General features: G+C 37.9%; 1 protein-coding gene across 1 annotated transcript; it reads right to left on the reverse strand.

The window, feature by feature from the left end:
• Positions 1 to 417: 417 nt before the first annotated feature.
• On the reverse strand, positions 418 to 15,158 carry LOC130737513 (uncharacterized). The gene is made up of 14 exons (XM_057589302.1): positions 14,523 to 15,158; positions 14,344 to 14,433; positions 14,014 to 14,076; positions 13,345 to 13,431; positions 13,069 to 13,212; positions 12,783 to 12,943; positions 12,220 to 12,454; positions 11,960 to 12,070; positions 10,289 to 11,347; positions 9,894 to 10,157; positions 9,375 to 9,560; positions 5,910 to 7,064; positions 5,379 to 5,720; positions 418 to 1,073 (listed from the first exon to the last, which is right to left on the reverse strand). The coding sequence occupies exons 1-14, from the start codon at positions 14,928 to 14,930 to the stop codon at positions 813 to 815; spliced, it is 4,566 nt and encodes a 1,521-aa protein (XP_057445285.1). The 5' UTR covers positions 14,931 to 15,158; the 3' UTR covers positions 418 to 812.
• Positions 15,159 to 18,738: the final 3,580 nt, after the last annotated feature.

An 18,738-nucleotide genomic window follows, 5' to 3' on the forward strand; every position in this document is an offset into this window, starting at 1 on the left:
AAACATTTACATTTAAACCTTTTAGTGAAATATTTTTAACTTCCGAAACTTAAATAAAACAAAAATCACTTTTTTTTATCAAATTCACGTAGTACAAAATTACGCTTTCCTATATCTAAAACAAATTCGTCTCCTGGATGTTCCAAAAGGGAACTTTAATTTGAATTTCTTTGGAAAATTCATATCCCTGAAAATAAATATTACACAATTACAAAAGCTGGAAATTTACTTGGAAAAACTTGATCACCTCAAAAATTTTAACTTCGGAAATAATGGTGTCAGGAATTTTTTAAAAGAAAATTATTTAGGGTGAGTAATTTCAGTGTTCACAAAAATTAATCCCATGTTGTTTTCAGGCCTAGATTATTCATGAATACATTGACAAAAAAAATGCCTCCCTGAAGGCAAAGAAATACCTCCCAAAAATAATTAAATACTACATTGGAAAACACCGCCTTATCATACTGCTAGGTTAATACTGTACAACATAACATGTGGTATGCCATTTTTTCTACTCAAAGCATCGAATTCTTGATTAGGAAACATCTAATCTTTGGTAAAGATTCATCATACATGTCTCAAAATTTGTAAGAAAAACCCTAAAGCACTGAAATAAGAACACCAACAATGGCAACAACTGGTACATACATAAAAGGAACCTTTTACATTAGAATATCCAAAACCTCAGTTACTATAGCTACACTTGTCAATTTAGCAACGAATTCCATAGGGATGTCACTCTGGAAAGTGAACAAATACATGTGCAATGAATGCTGCTTAGTCTATTGCTCGTTTGCATAGTTGAAGGGCTCCTATACTGTTGGGCTCCCATTTGCAACACTAGCACTGCCACCACCAGTAGTAACATCCTCCATGCTACTATCTTCTGGTGGCACGTCTCCAGTCACATGGTTCTCAACATTTGTAGCTTCCTCACTTTCATCATCTGTCTGTTCAGGCATATCAGTGTCCACAATCTGCTGCCTGTTTTGCACCACATCTGTTGTGTTAACAGATGGTTCTGGGTGACTAAAATGAGATCCATTTTGCTCAAACTGATATCTCAACTTTTCCTGGAAAAGAAAAAGAAGAAAAAAGTCATTGATATATGTATTTTATTTTTTTGTAGAATAGAAGCCATAGATACATGTATGCATGTATTGTGTATGTCAAGGTTTATTTACTTACCCTTGACGCTGATAAAAAAATTTACTTACCCTTGAGACCTTTTCAAAATAGTTCACTCATTTTAAACCAGACCCTACTGAATATATAATCAAATGAATTTTAATTATTTAAACTTAACTTATTACTAATTCTATCATATCTAATAAACCTCTAATTAAGAAACCCAAAACAATGGATTATGGATATCAAAATGACTTCTGAATATGTTGTTTCCCACCTGACAGCAAAACTGGTTTTAGTAATTATACTAATGGTTAACCCATTGCTTAAGCAGCACCCTACTAATTGCAGGTTGTAACATTACTCTATATTCTAGTACCATCTGATAGGGCCCCAAGTCAGAAGTGGGCTGGAACAATTAGTCCAAGGCCCAAGGTGTGGCGCGTGTATGCAAGGAAGGGCAAGCATGGAAGCACCTAGAAGGAAGGTGAGCTGGCAGTGTGAGAAATAGAGCTAGGGAAGTTAGTTACGGGAATCATGGGGATATTTGTATAAAGGGTAAATTCTGTTAGTAAAAAAGGGATCTGGGATCATTGCTATTGTAAGAGAGGATGGAGAATTATGCTTTCTTCATAGGAGCTTAGCTCTGGAGTAGTATTCACTACTGTATCTCTTTCCTGTTATCTTTTAATCAAATTGCATTTTCATCATCTAAATTTACATTTCCATTTTACTGTTCTATTGGTCTGCATCAAATTGGTCCGACCTGCCAGATTATCACGAGACTGATACCAGTGCGGGAAGTCTGATTGATGCCACCGCAGAAAACAGCAAAGAAAATGGATGCAAAGGTTGCAGCGCTTGAAGACGAAGTAGCTCATCTTCGTACCACCCTTGTCCTGATGCAGGAGAAAGCTGACAACAATCAAGCGCAGTTGCTTGAACTCCTGGCGCAGAATGTGGGCAAACCAACGCCAGAGAAGGAAGACTCTGGTAGTAACCGCGATAACCCCAACCCTGTCAGATCGGAGAAGGAGAACGGAGGACCTTCTTATGTATCTGGATGGACTAGGCTTGATGGAGGACACTTGGATGAATTTAGGAAATCGGCTAAGAAAGTCGAGCTACCTCTGTTTAATGGAGATGACCCTGCAGGATGGATTGCTCGAGCCGAGGTATACTTCCATGTCATGGGCACGAGTCCTGAGGTCAAAGTGAACCTAGCACACTTGTGTATGGAAGGATCAACGATCCACTACTTCAATTCCTTGTTGCATCTCGATCCTGGTTTGACCTGGGAAAAGCTCACCAACGAATTGTTGGAACGCTATGGGTCAGCAAGCAAGGGAGATGTGTTCGAGCAGCTTTCAGATCTTCAGCAGAAGGGGACCATTGATGAGTATGTGCTGGAATTTGAACGTTTGCTATCTCAAGCTCCAAATCTTCCCGATGAACAGTACTTTGTGTACTTCATCCATGGCCTTAGGGAAGACATTCGAGCAAGAGTCCGAAGCATGCGCACCTTAGTATCTCTGCCACGCTCGCGGTTGATTCCCCTTGCTAGAGCGGTGGAGACGGAGCTCCATGGTCCAGGACACCCCACTTCTGGGGCAAGAGGAGGAGGTTCTCGTTCAGGTTTTGGATCGGGCCCTTTGACCCGAGTGGCCCAACAGTCCAATTCCGGGTCAGGCCCACCGGGTCAAAGCTCTAATCAAGGATGGGTCATGGTCAAGAACCGTGAAGACAAGGGAGAGCGGCGAGACGACAAGGGTACCCCTCGCACACCACCACGAGATCGGGGAGTGAGGCACCTACCATACCAGGGGCTTCTGGATCGTCGCCAGAAGGGATTGTGCTTCAAATGCGGAGGAAAATATCATCCTCTGCACCAGTGCCCCGATAGGCAACTCAGGATAATGCTGACTGACGATTTTGACGAAGGAGGAGACGACCCAGAGCCTGAAGCCGACGCGACGGAGGCAGAGGTAGACGGCGAGTGCAGTATCATGCGATTGGGAGCTGAACCAATCCAGACACAAACCATGAAGTTACAGGGTGCAATCCATGGTGTACCCATGGTGATTCTGGTCGACAGTGGCGCTACACACAATTTTGTATCGCGAAGGGTGGTGGAAACTATGGGATGGTTAGTACAATCAACCCCAGTGCTGCGAATCCGTTTGGGAGATGGTTACAGAGCCATAGCCAGGGGTGAGTGTCGACAGTTAGAGGTAGGAATTGATGACTACCAAACTAAGGTGGACGCTCTGTTGTTTGATTTAGATGGAATTGACTTGGTGTTGGGCATCGCGTGGCTCGCAACTTTGGGGGAGATGAAGGTACATTGGGGAAAACAAACAATGAAATTCTTGTATGAGGGGAAATGGATTTGTCTCAGAGGGCTCGACTGTACTGAGAAAGACGGAGAGGCTTTGCAGAGCTTTTTGGGCAACAACAAGTGGGGAATTGAAGAGAGTTACCGGGCTACTTCTGTGATTACCCATGTTACTGCTGGCACCGAGAAGAAGGCATCCCACTTAACTTTGGTTCAGGAGCAACAACTAGCCACATTGCTAGCAGGGTTCGATGATGTTTTTGCTGCACCAATTGGTTTGCCTCCAAAACGCCAGAAAGAGCACCAAATTACTCTGGTAGAAGGCCACGGCCCAGTAAATGTGAGGCCCTATAGGTACTCACATCACCACAAGGATGAGATAGAAAAACAAGTTAGGGAAATGCTTCAATCAGGTATCATTAGGCACAGCCAAAGTGCTTTCTCAAGCCCAGTTATCTTGGTGAAGAAGAAAGATGGGTCTTGGAGGATGTGCGTGGATTATCGTGAATTAAACAAAGCCACAGTGCCTGACAAATATCCAATCCCAGTGATCGAAGAGCTACTCGATGAATTACATGGAGCGAGCTATTTCTCCAAGCTAGACCTCAAATCGGGATACCATCAAGTTTTGGTCAAAAAGGAAGATGTCCACAAGACTGCATTCCGCACACACGAAGGCCATTACGAATATTTGGTAATGCCTTTTGGGCTGATGAATGCTCCTTCGACCTTTCAAGCACTAATGAATGGAGTATTCCGGAGTCTGCTCCGTCGAGGGGTGTTAGTTTTCTTCGACGACATCCTGGTGTATAGCACAGATTGGTCTTCCCATCTCTCTCTATTGGCTGCTGTACTTGAGAAACTAAGGGAACAGCAACTGGTGGCCAACCATAAGAAATGCTCGTTTGCCCAGAATTCTGTGGAATATTTGGGGCATGTTGTCTCATGTGAGGGTGTGGCCATGGATCCAGAGAAGATTCAGAGTATTACTAGCTGGCCAGTACCAAAGAATGTCAAAGGGGTACGGGGTTTCCTGGGAATCACCGGGTATTATCGGAAGTTCGTCAAAGATTATGGGAAAATTGCAAGGCCACTCACGGAGCTGACTAAGAAGGATGGATTCAAATGGAATCCGGAGGCCCAGACAGCGTTTGAAAGTTTGAAAGAACGTATGACTACTGCCCCTGTGTTGGTTTTGCCAGACTTTAACCAACCTTTTACCATCGAGTGCGATGCGTCGGGAAGGGGAATATAATAATAACAAACATAGCATTTAGGATATTTCCATGGCATAACACTTGATTTGGGACAGGGGACATTTAGGATTCTATTTGGTGTAAACCACGTCATCAATGATGTTTCCCTAATGTATTGAAGAATTATGCAGTTTGCTCCATAAATTTTCTCTTTTTTACTTTCTTCTATGTTCAGTTTTTTACATTAAGCTAGATTCCTTATCCTCTGATATTTTGTAACTTTATCTGTCTTAATGAATTTGTTGTATAAAAAAAGGGAAAGAATCAGAATAAATGAAATTAACTTCTTAAGGTTTATGAATTTGGGTCTCGCTGACATGTATTTGTAATTAGACAATTCATGAACACTTGGGTTACACCTAGTCCTAGCTGCATTTTGTAACCTTTTGTCTTTCCATTTTTCAAAGCCCATACCAATGCATATGAAAACAACATTATATTCAGATAAACCAGAGCCATTTATTATATTTAATAAGACTTACAGTCTCATGCTAATTTTCAAAACATGAATTATGTGTCTCGACATTGCCATTTTATATTAACATTACTGTACTAAAAACCTAGTCTGTGCCCTATAATTTTCTGAGTTATTCACATCACCATGTCTGTGTCATATTGTACTTGTAAATGAAGGTCTATTATCACAAGAAGTGACATACCTGACACAGCCTTTCTATGATACTACTCATCTCCTCAATGCCACTGACAAGATGTATATGAGGTCCAGGATCTTCAACATCTCGTTCAGTACATGATGTAATCTCACTAAAATTAAGGGCAAGGTGGTCAGGTCTCTTCAGAAGAAGCTGAAATGTAGGCTGCAGCTCATAGCACTGCTCGAAAAGGGAACGGCGGCAAAAAACATATAAACCCAGCCGAGCTCGTGACATGGCAACAACCAATCTTCTTACATCACGTAGGTGACCAACGAATCGAGTTCGCACAAGAGACAGCAAAATAAAATCATTTTGCTGACCTTGAAACTTATCCACCGTAGTAACCTGAGAGCACAAATGAAAAGAAAACAAAGATAACTTGATTAAGATCACAACATTGCTATAATCTGTCTTGTTGAGTTCTAATGTTCTACTACTACTAGAATTTCTATAATAAATTGAAACCAACTACATCAAAGAAATCATTTAGAAATTTAATCTAAGATCTAATTAAGTAAAGAATGAGGAGCATACCTTGCTTGGTGCACCAATGTAGTCAAATGGAGTGCATCTCCGGCTTATAACATCACGGATCAAAAGTTTCTGGCCATTGTAAGTAGTCAAAATTGATATCTTATTAGCAGGATACCCTAACAGACGCATGTATATATAGACGCTGACAACATACTCTGCTTCTCCCTCATTTTGGTAGAACCATGGAGATGGAGTTGTCTCCCCCTTACCCATGTAATCTGGAACATCCACTAACTGATAATCATAAGCAAACCCAGCATTTGCCCTATTGAATATGACTTCCTTCTTTACAATAGGAAGGTCTCCCAAATCTCTGTATCTCCAATTGAAGAGTTTAGCTATACTTGGTCTGGCTCTTCCCTGAGCATTTAGCTCAATGTAAGGAATGCCCAAACGGACAAACCTAGTAAACAGACTCTGATCCATGTGGCTGTACTTTTGGAAAGCCATATTCTTCACAACTGGAGGCAACTGGTGATGATCACCAATCAGAATGCAGCGTTTAAGCCTAGCATGACCATCTTCTTGCCTCTGGAGTAACATTGGTATGAAAGTCTCAATTTCTAAAATCTGAGCACTTTCTTCCATCAACAAATTGTCATACTTAAAACCCAACTGAAGGAAATCTTTCCTCTTCAGAGCTGCATGAGTACAAGTCATTGCCACAATCTTGGCCTGCTTGGTCATTAAGTAGTTAGCCCTATCAGCTGTTGACTTAAGTAATTCAAATGCCCGGCACTCTTCGAGTTCTTGAAACATAGTCTTCAGATGACGAAAGCATCCCATAGCAGCCCGCATGTCTTTCTCAAAAGATTCGCCGGTAAATACAGGATGTGGTGTGTCAAAGAAGAACTCTTTAAAGGGAAAACGATCTCGAACAAATGTTGGCTTTTCGTTATTCTCAGAACAAGCAGCAAGAAATTGCTCCCAGCGTGAATAAACATGAAGCAACCAGAAGTATCCTGCAGTTTCACAAGTGTAACCCACATCCTCTGGCAAATTAAGAGACCTTGCTAGCCTCTCCACTTCACTAAGCAATTCTAGACGTCTAACAAGCATTGCATTAACACGACCTTGTCGACTAAAATCTAGATCAGTTTCTAGTTCATGTTCTCCTTGACCAAGTCGGAGAAGATATCGTGCAGGTACATCTCTCTAATATAGAAACGAGTAAAAAGGAACACATAAACTTCTGTTAGACAGCAAACTTTAACCAAAATTATAGGTATTAAACTCATGTTAGACCTAAGAACTGGTAAATCAAAAGGAGAAAAGCAATACAAAAGGACTGAGTTTATCTTCCACCAAATACCATGGTGGTTGCTTATGTAACTTTTCAACTCAGATCAACAGCATGTATGTTATATTTATATAGCATTCTATGTGTTTTCTTATCCTTTTTGTTCCTTTTGTATTATGGGTTGGAGTACCCCTTGTACTCCCACTCCCTTATAATGCATCTTCTTTGGCATATCAAAAAAAAATATAGCATTTTGATATTACTTCTTAATTCTGTTTGAATATAAACTTAGTAGTATCAACTATTTAAGATATTACTCGAATTGTATCATGAAGATTGTCACTAGCGCGAAACTTCAATACAATATATATATATATATATATATATATATATATATATATATATATATATTACACATGAAGTCATAAAGTACATCTTAATGAAAACAATAGTTTATTAATTGCAAACACTTATACACACATAACGACCTGCACTAGTACAAGACATTAGCCCAACATTAATAATGTTGCCCAGAGATTCCTCAAACTGCAAGGAATGGGAAATAAAGAAATACGAGAGGTAGATATGTGGGATATAGGTGTGTGTGGGATTGTAGAAATCTACCAGATCAGAAAAATGTTTATCATTGTTGAGATTATGTCTCAGTAGCTGTTTGAGTTTTTAAATTTATTAAGATATTAGATTTAAGTTTGTTAAGAGATAAGATATTTTCTCTTTATTATGATTAGGTGTGAGTCAGTCACTAAAGTAATGGAGACTTATCTTCTATTTCGTTAATTTCAAGTGTATTTAAATAATTAAGTAGCATCAATAAAATTTATCCTTTGCAGCAATTGTTGCTTATTTTCTCTCATCTTGTTCTCTCCTGCTACTTTCTCCTTTCACGTTAAAATAAAACCAACAAATCATAAATTGACAAGAAACACCATAAGATATATTCTGAATATACTTCAATCTATAGCAATAGCAACAAGTCATCTCTTCAACTAACACAGAAATCTCTACCATTCATGTTGCCATAGGAGCACAAGATAGTCCCTGAAGTTATCAAAACTGATGTAGTGCAGGAATATTTAAATTTAGGGAAGGAATGAAAGGGAAGTTATGAAAAAAGGTTAGGCAAGTATTTGGGGGAAAGAGTGTTGCAGGATTAGAGTCCAGTTCTTTGGATAGGAATAATAGCCCTTAGAATTATAATCTTAAAATTGAAGACAACAAAAGATTTTTTTATAATATACTTAACTTGATTCTGAATTCCAATTTCTCCTGAAATTACAAAGAGTCTCACTCAATGTATTTTTTAGACTCTAAGTAGCTAGAATTGACCATCTTAAAGTGGCTTAATTAGTTTCGTTTTAACTAACTTCTTTGGATCTTTGAACAGATATCCCCACGGACATAGCTGCGAAACTAATGATTTGGGCTCGGAGTGGTGGTTAGGTAAAACCCTCCCTAGGCCTAGAGAGACGACTTCAAGATTCCAATTCTTGATATTGCAAGAGAAGTTCAGCTCGCAATCCACTTCAACTACAATGAACCACTATTGTGTTTTTAGTTGACTTGTGCATAATCTATAATTATTAAGAACCCTAAATTGTAAATCTGAATTTCATTGATTGAAAAGCTAATTATTACTAGAGAATCATTCAGTATTTATAGTGTTACAACTTAGCTTGTTGAGAAAGCTATCATACAAACATAGAGATTCAGTTAAGATTCAGTTATAACTAACTGAATCTGTTACAAGCACTTATCATAAACTGTTACAAACAGTTATTAGTTTTTACTAACTATAGCTAACGGGTTAGCATATACTCTAATAATAATTACTCAGACACCTAATTATCGAAATTGTAACATAACTCAGATACATAGAAAAGTAACTGACTCTTTAATAACTAAACTACATAAAAACCTTCAGATACATAGAAAATTAACTGACTTGAATTACTAAAGTATATAAACTAATAAGTACTACTGATTAGTGATTAGTGACTTAACACTCAATATATGGAACTACTCGCTGACACATAAGGGAAGTCTTTATTCTCCATCAACTAATATCCAAAAACTGTACTCCCTCCGTTCCCTATTATAAGAACCAAATTGGAGGTACTCATGGGTTCTTTTTAATAGAACAAAGTTTGTGGAGCATTAATTATTTTTTAACATATAATAGAAGAGGAGAAAATGAAATATCTCACCTGCATTATCTTCTCAAACAGGTCATTCAGAGCTTGATTTGAATGAGTAATTATTAAGGTTCTCTGAGAAGGACAATTATGATAAAGAACATTCAAAATTTGTACAGCTGTATCAGTCTTTCCCGTACCAGGTGGCCCCACAACCATAGTTAGGCCAGGCTGAATGCCAGATATAATTGCTTCAACCTGCTCGACAGGAATATCCAACATTATTAGTATTAATTTACTTTTTGCAACTGGATATAATAATTATAATATAAAAGAGGATGAAGTGCATGAGGGCAAAGTATATGGGATTTGGATCACTGCACTTGAACTGCAGCTGTCAGTTAGAGAAAGAAAGTTTTTAAAATGTGGGTCCCACATGCTCTCTTCTGTTCTCTCTCCAGCTGCATCTGCAGTTTATTTGCAGGTGATCTGAATCTAAGGATAAGGAACCAGATAAAAGAAAGCATCAAGAAAATACTACTATACATGAAAATCTGTCATTATATGATTGAGCTTAAGAGATGAGTGCACCTGTGTGGGTGTAAATCTAACTGTATTTTGTTTTGGCTGATCTTGAGGATAAGGGCCTGGGTCAGGTGGAGTATATGTCTCAATAATTAGTTTTTCTTTCTGATGATTAGCATCAACTACATTGATATCATTTGTTGCATCAACAGCAGGCACTGCACCCCCAGGATGAGAACCAATGCTTCCTTTGAGCGTCCGGGGAAGTTTGATTTTAAAAGGAGGCCTTGGATTCAAGTTTTCAGTGCCGTCAGGATTAACGAAAGAAACCTGAAGGATACAAGAGGAAGTTAGAGACAAGCAACACTCAATTCATACTATAACAGTATAACTCCCGATGGAAGATATCAATCACACCAAGGCAACAATAATTTCTATAAATCTGAAAATGGCATACCAACCTCATAATTCACAAAACTTTTTCTCAAGTGATCAGCATCTACAAAAGTATCTTTGAAATCTACTGCTTCCAACAGATCAGGCATATTAGTCCATTGTGCTGCAGAAGGATCCCCATAGCCAAGAAAAATGTTTTCTAACCACTTGGGAACAATACAGTATTCATTCATTAAATCCCTTATTGATTCTAAGATGGCTTTAAAATTGTTTTCTTTTGGCTTCCTCCTCATTAACACATTAAATGTACCATAAACATCATCTGCCCCTTTCTCAGCAATTTTATTGACATCCATATGGTATTGTGCTGTATCCAAAGCCACAGTTACTGTTCTCAGCTCCCCCTTTGGCGGCTTCCACTCATCCCGTTTAATCCTTCCTGAAAAATCATTCATAAGGATCCCTTCTTCATCACGAATCTCAGTAACTTCACATCCCCGTACAAATTGTAGGCCAAGCTTCTGCGGCACACTAGCTCTGGCTTCTTCTTCTGCACTAAGAGGCTCGAATGATGGGCGAATAGATAGTAAAAACAATACATCATGTTCTTTTAGTGCATCCCATTCTGACCTAACGTGTGCTCTATAACTGGAAATGCTGTAAGTAATTTTTGCAGTCACAGATGATGGCTTGACTTCTCCTATGTTGGGTTGTTTTACTTCAGTGATCCTGAACTCTTTAATTGGCACAGCCATTCTTGACCAACCGCGGAAAGCAGTTTCTCCATCACTATTGATATATGCTTGAAGATGTGGTACAGCTTCCTGAATATCCTCACGTATCTCATATGTTGATTCAAGTCGAAAGAGATTAAAATTTCGAAGAAGATAGTCATGAAGTGTTAAGAACTGTAAGTTAAGCTTTGGTAACGCTAAACAACCTTCTCCAGAGTAATTTATGCTCGGTACAACACTTTCATCCCACATAATCTGTTCATTTGGGTAAAGAGGAAGAGCATTGATAGCTTCTTTTTGAGACAGCTGCTTCTCGAAAAAGGACACCATTACTTCAATAAGAAAATCAACCCTTTCTGACCAGGGATCTTCCTTAGAAACCAGTTTGAGCTACATAGAGAAACATTGTCAGAAACATTGTGGTACTGAAATCAATGCATGGCTCACACTTGTAAGCTTCATTATACTATTTCTAAAACTAATCAACAAACCATTTATAATACTATATGTAAGCCCCCTTCTGTAAAACTCCGAAAAGCTAGTTCGCTAATATAAACAAATAATCACTTCCCCATTCTAGTATCATAATCCTGAAATGAAAAGTAAGGAAAGAGGTACGCATTTAAAAGGGAGGGTTCAGCAAGCTCTTAAACTGAGATAGAAGACATAATTATCTAGATAAGTATATCATTGAAAAAAATATGGAAAAAATGATGTTATGAATTAGTCTTCAGAAGTTGATGTCTTTCTAGTTTCACATGACTTCCGTCAAAGAAACAGGAAAATTGAAGAAATTTCAAAATTGGAAAAAAAAGTATAAAGGAAGACAGGAAAAAGAATATCTGAACATTAAATGAAGCCAGGCAAGCCACTATAATTAGCAACAACAATAAGAATATAGTAATAATCAATTCTCATTCTCAAATCTCAATAGGGAATAATTGAAGATCCAAAATCATGATTGTCAAAAGGAGTGAAGAGGTGCATCTATTAATCACACACCTTACAGCAAACCAAATCCCTTAGCTCCTCAGGAGAAAGAACAGACAGTTTCTTGGAGAGATTAGCGCGCTTGTGAATTGAACCAATGTTAGTCAAAGAAAGTTCCCGCAGCTACAACACAAAAAGAAATCAGTCTAGTCTGCTCATACTAAGGGGAAGTAAAATGTAGAAAGTAGAATTACATGATATTACAATTAAATAAATATTAGAAGATTTCGATCATATTTCCTTCATTCAGATTAAACTGCGTCTAAATATACCTTGCTCATCTTCTTAAATGCAAGTAGCTGGAATGCTTGCAGTCGGCTGTAATGAGATTCGAGAACCTCATGATCTGTTAACTGTGTGCCAGTATGATCGTTAATCTCAAACCCTTCATAGAATTGTAATAAATCAACCAATTGGGCAAAAAGTTTTCCCTTTTCATGCCTATAGAGCGCACTCAGGTGGCATTTGGCAACTACAGCTACATCAGCCACTAGAGGCCTCAAATACCTGCAACATACAAGAAAAGTTGAGAAAGTAGATATGTTAGGAAAACAAAATACATTTTTTTGTGGTAAGATTACATGAGAAAATCAAGGTTGTCTCTGAAAGTATCCTTTCTACCTTAATGTCATTAAGGATCGAATTGATATTCAGTTCAACCATAGTTGGCATGAAAGAACCAGAAAATTGCTAATTCAAATTATGGAATTAATTTAATCAACCATTCATATCACTTGTAAAATACAAAATCTATGCAAAGTTGGAAATATATAAAATCAAATTGACCTATTCAACCCTTAAATGAAAGAGACAGAAAATAATCATATCAACATACCTTCTCGTTGGCAATTGACTCAATAGGTCAATAAGAAATTCCATAAACCTCTCACAATAAAGGACACAAGCATCATTAACTACACCAAAATCAGCACCATCAATAAGTTCATCATTCTCACCAGACAACTGCCTCTGGGGAAACACTTGTGAATCCAATATCTAAAAAGATAAAGAAAGACAACATAAGGAAATCTATCCCATACTTGCAAGAAAATATATTTTGTTTTACTGAAAACCGTTACAGGTTGTTGTGCATAGACTCAAAGTGCTTAAGAGATTGCAACCTCCAGAAATTCTTCTATGAGGTTCCTCAAGAACATAACTTCAACCGCAGTTGACTGATCAGAATGGTGTCCTCCTTTCCCTGATTCCTTTTTTATCATCCTTTTCCATTTCTTGATCAAACTTGGATTAAGACAAAGCTCCATCTACAAGGCGGAGACCAATGGCCCAAATTACATTTAGCATGGAAATAATAATGTTTAATATTAATGAAAAAAATATCATAAATAAAAAGAGAAATGAAGGCAATTTTCATCTTGAAGAAAAATTGATCTTACCTGAAAACGACCATAAGACAAACTATACCAGGATTTCAAACTTGCTAGTTTCAAGACTGTCTCGCTAACAACCTCATCTTCCAAACTCTGCAATGCAAAGTTATTTGCTCAGCTACAATTAACAATGATCTAAGGGAGAAATTTGTTCACTGGAATTATTATAATGAGAATGGGTAAGGAAATGGAATAAAATAAAATGACAACTCCAAAAGTCTTGACGGGTATATTCAATGATGGAATGATAATTACAAATCATTCCTGCGACGGACTGGTCGTATGAAATTTTTTAAGCAGGACCAACTGACAATCATTGACAAGAAGCCAAATTCCAAATGCACTTCCTTGGTACAGTAAATGTTCAGAGGTAGGAACTAGTGACTGTAGAATTTACAAATTATTTTTCTTCCTTTTAGTTTTTTCCATTGACCAAGAAATGCTAACATCGACGGCTTGAAACAAAGACAGTAAGCTTCTTTCATGAGATACAATTTTCACCTAAAGTAAAACATGAAAACAACACACCATCCCTATTTTCCTCAAAAACAAATTATGGAAACTTTGCTGAAAACATACAAACTATGTAAAATAAACTTGTAGTTGTAGACCAACTAATTAAACATGTACGAATGAAGTAACTTAAGTAAAGGACAAAGTGCAGTGCCAGCTTACCTGGAAGGCATTTATCATGAAAATTAGGTAATTTGTCTTCTCTGCTATACTTAGTTCTCTTCCCTACAGTAAGATTTGAACATAGAGATTTAGTGCAGTGTCACAATATATACCATCAAATGCCAGACTCCCAGTTCAAATATGCACAATTAAAAGTCCAACTCAACAAGGAAATGACAAATCGACACTGAACAACATCTCAAAACCTAGTAATGGGTAACGAAAGAAATCATGTGATCCTCCCTAGAGATCCTATCCAATCACAAACTTCGGCAACTTCCCATTACTAATTAAAGAAATAATGCAGCAAATGAGAGAGATAATAGAGACCTCCTTTACGCGAAGAACCCTCTCAAGAAACCCTTTGAAGGCATCTTTCCTCTCATGGAAGCAAACCCAAGCGGCGACATTTTCGCGGAACTGCAAGGCAGAAATAAGTTCCATGAATGAAATGTAATGTATGTTTGAAAATAGTAGTAGTACAAGAGAAGAGAAGAGTAGAGAAAGACCTTCTCGTTGACCATAAGGATGATGGACATAACATGCTGGAAGGTAGCAGTGAGAGGGTCGAAATGGGGCCAGAGGTAATTCTCGAGATACTGACTAACCTCAAGGATCATGACCCTCTGCAAAGGAACGGGTTTGTGACCCTGACCCTCTTTCACCAACAACTCACTTTCGTAGATTTTCTCAACAACCTCCGCATCAAACGCTTTCTCCTTCTTCTTCTTCGACCAATTCTCCTCTGCAATCTTGGTCAACCTGTCACGTTGAATCTCAGATACTGTGAGTGTGCTGGGAAGAGCACCGCCACTCTTTTGACTCCACTCTACTGGTTTCGGCTCCGCTGCCACCGGATACTCCGCCACTCTATGGCGGCGGAAATCGTATGTTCCCGTGCCGTGCACTTTCGTCATCGCCAACTAGGGTTTGGGGTTGGATTGGGTTTATGCAACGAAATCACTCACTCTCGGCGATTTAGGGTTTTGTCTCCGGTAAACAAACCCTAACTGTGACTGAATGAAGACTCAAATTTGCAGATAGATAAACATAGACGACACCAACCACTGTTCACTTCAGTAGTGGCATTGGCCAAGCAAAGCAAGTGTGTGAACTGTGATGTGAGATGAGAGCCAAGATACAAATAATCACACCGCCATTCTTTCCCTTTTAAACGGACACAGTAATTAGAACTGTAACCAATAAAAAAGATTTTTTTTTTTTTACAATTGGAAAGCCACAAAACAAAAGCAAGAAAAGGAAAGAGGAGAAAAAAAAACGATCTAGTCAGGTTCACAAGAAGACTCTCATGGAATCAGTCAACAACAAACTACTCAAGCCATTAGGAGGAGACATCACTGAGAGCGAGGGGTCCTTTTGGCGAGATCTAAACTTAGCCAAAAAAATCGGCATAGACATTTCCTTTCCGAAGGGCATGTTTAAGATCAACTGTTTGATATTCGAGATAAACGGCGCAAGAATATGACGATGAGAAGGCACAAAAGACACCAAGGACAAAGCATCCAGAGAGTTTGAGAAACACTCAAGAACACGACAACCATGGTCCTAAACCAAGCCCAAGCCATGGAAAAATGCTAAGAGCTCGAGATGGAGAATATCTAGAACAGCCAAGAATCCATAAAACCCCATAATCCATTCACCATAAGGTCTATGAATACACCCACCAAAGCCTCCACTCTGCGGTGTGCCAAGTACACTACCATCCACGTTTAAAGCCACACTGTCCCGGCAAGACGGGAACCAACTAACCAACCAGGGTTGGCCAAGACGCATGGAACTCGCAACGGGGAAAGCGCAAGAGATATTAGAGGCCATCGAAGTGATGCAGACCGCTAGAGCCTGATCTGACATCAACTTATTCTCTAAGCACAAGGAATTTCTTGCACTCCACACCCAACACAGGGTTGCACAAACAACAAGTGAAGAACGAGCAAGGATTTGATGTAGCCATGCCAAAGCATCAAGATCTTATAACGATGGAGCATTCACGTCGAATTTCATAAGAGACCAAATCCTTCGGGCTTGGGAGCAGTCTCAAAGGCAGTCAATAATAGATTCATCTTTTGTATTACACACGGTGCATAGGGAAGAGAAGGTCATCCCTTATCGATGTCGTAACTAGTTCGTGGGAAGAGCATCATGGCAAGAAATCCAAACAAGCACTATACACTTGAGCAGGACCTTCAAATTCCAAATCTAGGACTACCGGAACCCCCATCAAGAATCATAGCTTCATCTCCCAGCCTGGCTCAAAGGACCCAATCATAACCCGAAGCCACCGAGTACTCATTTGAGATACAACCAATCCAACGAACACCACCTCTCGCTCACCGATCCAGACGAACACGCACAAAGTTGGTGAGGTTCGCCTCCTCCTCTGGAATAATAGTCCACAATCGGTCCAGACGCCAAGCCCCATCGTCACACGCATCACAAATTTGAATTTCAATATCGTGCACATCCATGAAGGTTACCTGAAGACAAAGCGGTTGGGGAGAAGCCCAAGCCTCATACTAGAACGAAGAGGACCCACCCCCCACGTTAAACCCGAAGAAGAGCGAGTTTTGAGCTTTCTAAAACGCAGACCAAACCGTGGAGCCTGGCTTATCCAAAGCAACCAGGAAATTCTAAGAAAGGGATAGACCTAGCCCATTACAAACTGTGCAATGGATGATGTAAGAAATTATGGATGATGTAAGAAATTATACACACTCATCCATTTGTCATGTCATAAATAAATTTGATTTTGAAAATATTTTTATCTTTTACGAATGTTGCCACTCGTTCAAAAATTGATTGTATGTTTCTCACAAAAAATATTTTTCATGAAATTCAAAAGTTTTTATTCATTCAAAGTCCACCTTGTTTACTACTAGACCAACACATTTGTCAGTATAAACTCTTAATTTATTCTTACTTGAAGAATTTTATAGGAAAACCTATTTTAATTAGAAATAATTCTTGGATAAACTTGAATCAAAAACAAAAATTCTTGGATAAAACAAAAATAGTTCAAAATGAATAAACTCAGGTCAGGCCCTGTGGTACTATTATAAAGTGTAATTGAGGCTCATATACTTAAAATTTATTAAATAATTATACAATATAATTTTTTATTTGAATTAATATTTAAATCAAAATTTATTATTATGTATGATTTAAGGATTTAATTTAATCGCATTACTAATGTAATTTAAGGATTTAATTTAATTTCATTAATAAGGTAATTTATGGGACGGGTTGGACCATAGTACTCTCATACTTGCACCCGTACATACATAATAGGTAGTATATTAATAAATTTGAAGCATAACTTTCTAACTTCTTTTTGAAAAAATTAGTAAGTGAAGTCTTATTATTAAATATATGATCGTTAATTTATTCTCACTTATTTTTAAAATATGTTAGCAACTTATAATTGTAGGAGTTTATTAAAGTTATAAATTTAAAGCTTAATTTTCCCGTTTATTCTTTTATTAAAAAAATGATACTAATTCAAATGATTTTACTTGTTAAATTTTTAAATAGTTTTTTTTTTTGTTTTTCAATACTTTTTATTTTTTAATAACAGCTATATTTTGATTTTCTATTGAAAACATTATGAAAGCAAAAAAATTCTTCATTAAATTTTGGGTAACGAGCACATAGGTACCTAGAGGGTATGTTGACATATATTTAAATTCATACCCTATTTATTGTCATCCATAATTATGCAGAATGACAATGACAACTGCAACCTCTAAACAATTAAAATAACATGAAACATCATTGTACTTTAACATCATTTGGTCTTGAGATTGGAATTTTTGTAGCTATTCAATTCTTTTGTCCACCTGTACTGGTTTTTTTTTTCTGTTTTCTTTTTCTTTTTTTCTTTCTCTTTGTATTAAGGATTGTAGTAGCCCTTGTACTCCCTTTTAATGTAATCTTTGACTTATAAAAAAAATGAAGACTGGGTAAGCTGCAGGGAGCTCTTACATAAAAAGAAACATCCCACCCTAGTAACGATTTACTTAATAAATTTATTTTTAAAAATTAAATTAGTAAAATAGTTATTTCTTTTCTTACGTAAAATTAAAAAGGCTTAATTCTCAAATTGGTCCCTGTCTTTGTCTCACCGTTAGGGATGGCAATGGTTCCAATATTCATTGGGTACCCGCAAAAAATATCCACAATGGGTAGGGTAAAAACCCGCTAGATGGGTATGAGGTTGGGTATGGGTAAATACCTGCAAAAATTAATGGGTACGGGTGCGGGTATGGGCCCTATAGTACCCAACCCGCCCCATACCCGCACACATATTATACATATACATATACATAATTAGTAGTATATTTTAATAAACTTAAAGTATAACGTCCTAACTTCTTTTAAAGAATACGTAAGTGAAGTCTTAATATTATATATACAGTTTGTTAGACCCCGGAAATTCAGTAGCAGGATTGTTAGGACTGATCCGGGGATGGGCTTGGAGGGTGACATATTGGTGCATCATAGGATGAATGGGCCTAAGGTTTGGAGGGTATTCTAGAAGGGGTAGAAAGGGGAATACTTAGTAACTCCCTAACAGAATAGAGAGAGAGGATTATGATTGTAATGACCATCTAACAATATAGAGGGAGGAAGGAAAGGTTGAGAGGGTATCTTGATTCTAAGCTAAGTAGAGATATGAGTAGGAAGCTTTGAGCTTCCTATAGGAGCCTA

This window comes from Lotus japonicus, chromosome 2 (genome assembly GCF_012489685.1).
Source record: "Lotus japonicus ecotype B-129 chromosome 2, LjGifu_v1.2".
In the NCBI taxonomy this organism is placed as follows: Eukaryota; Viridiplantae; Streptophyta; class Magnoliopsida; order Fabales; family Fabaceae; genus Lotus; species Lotus japonicus.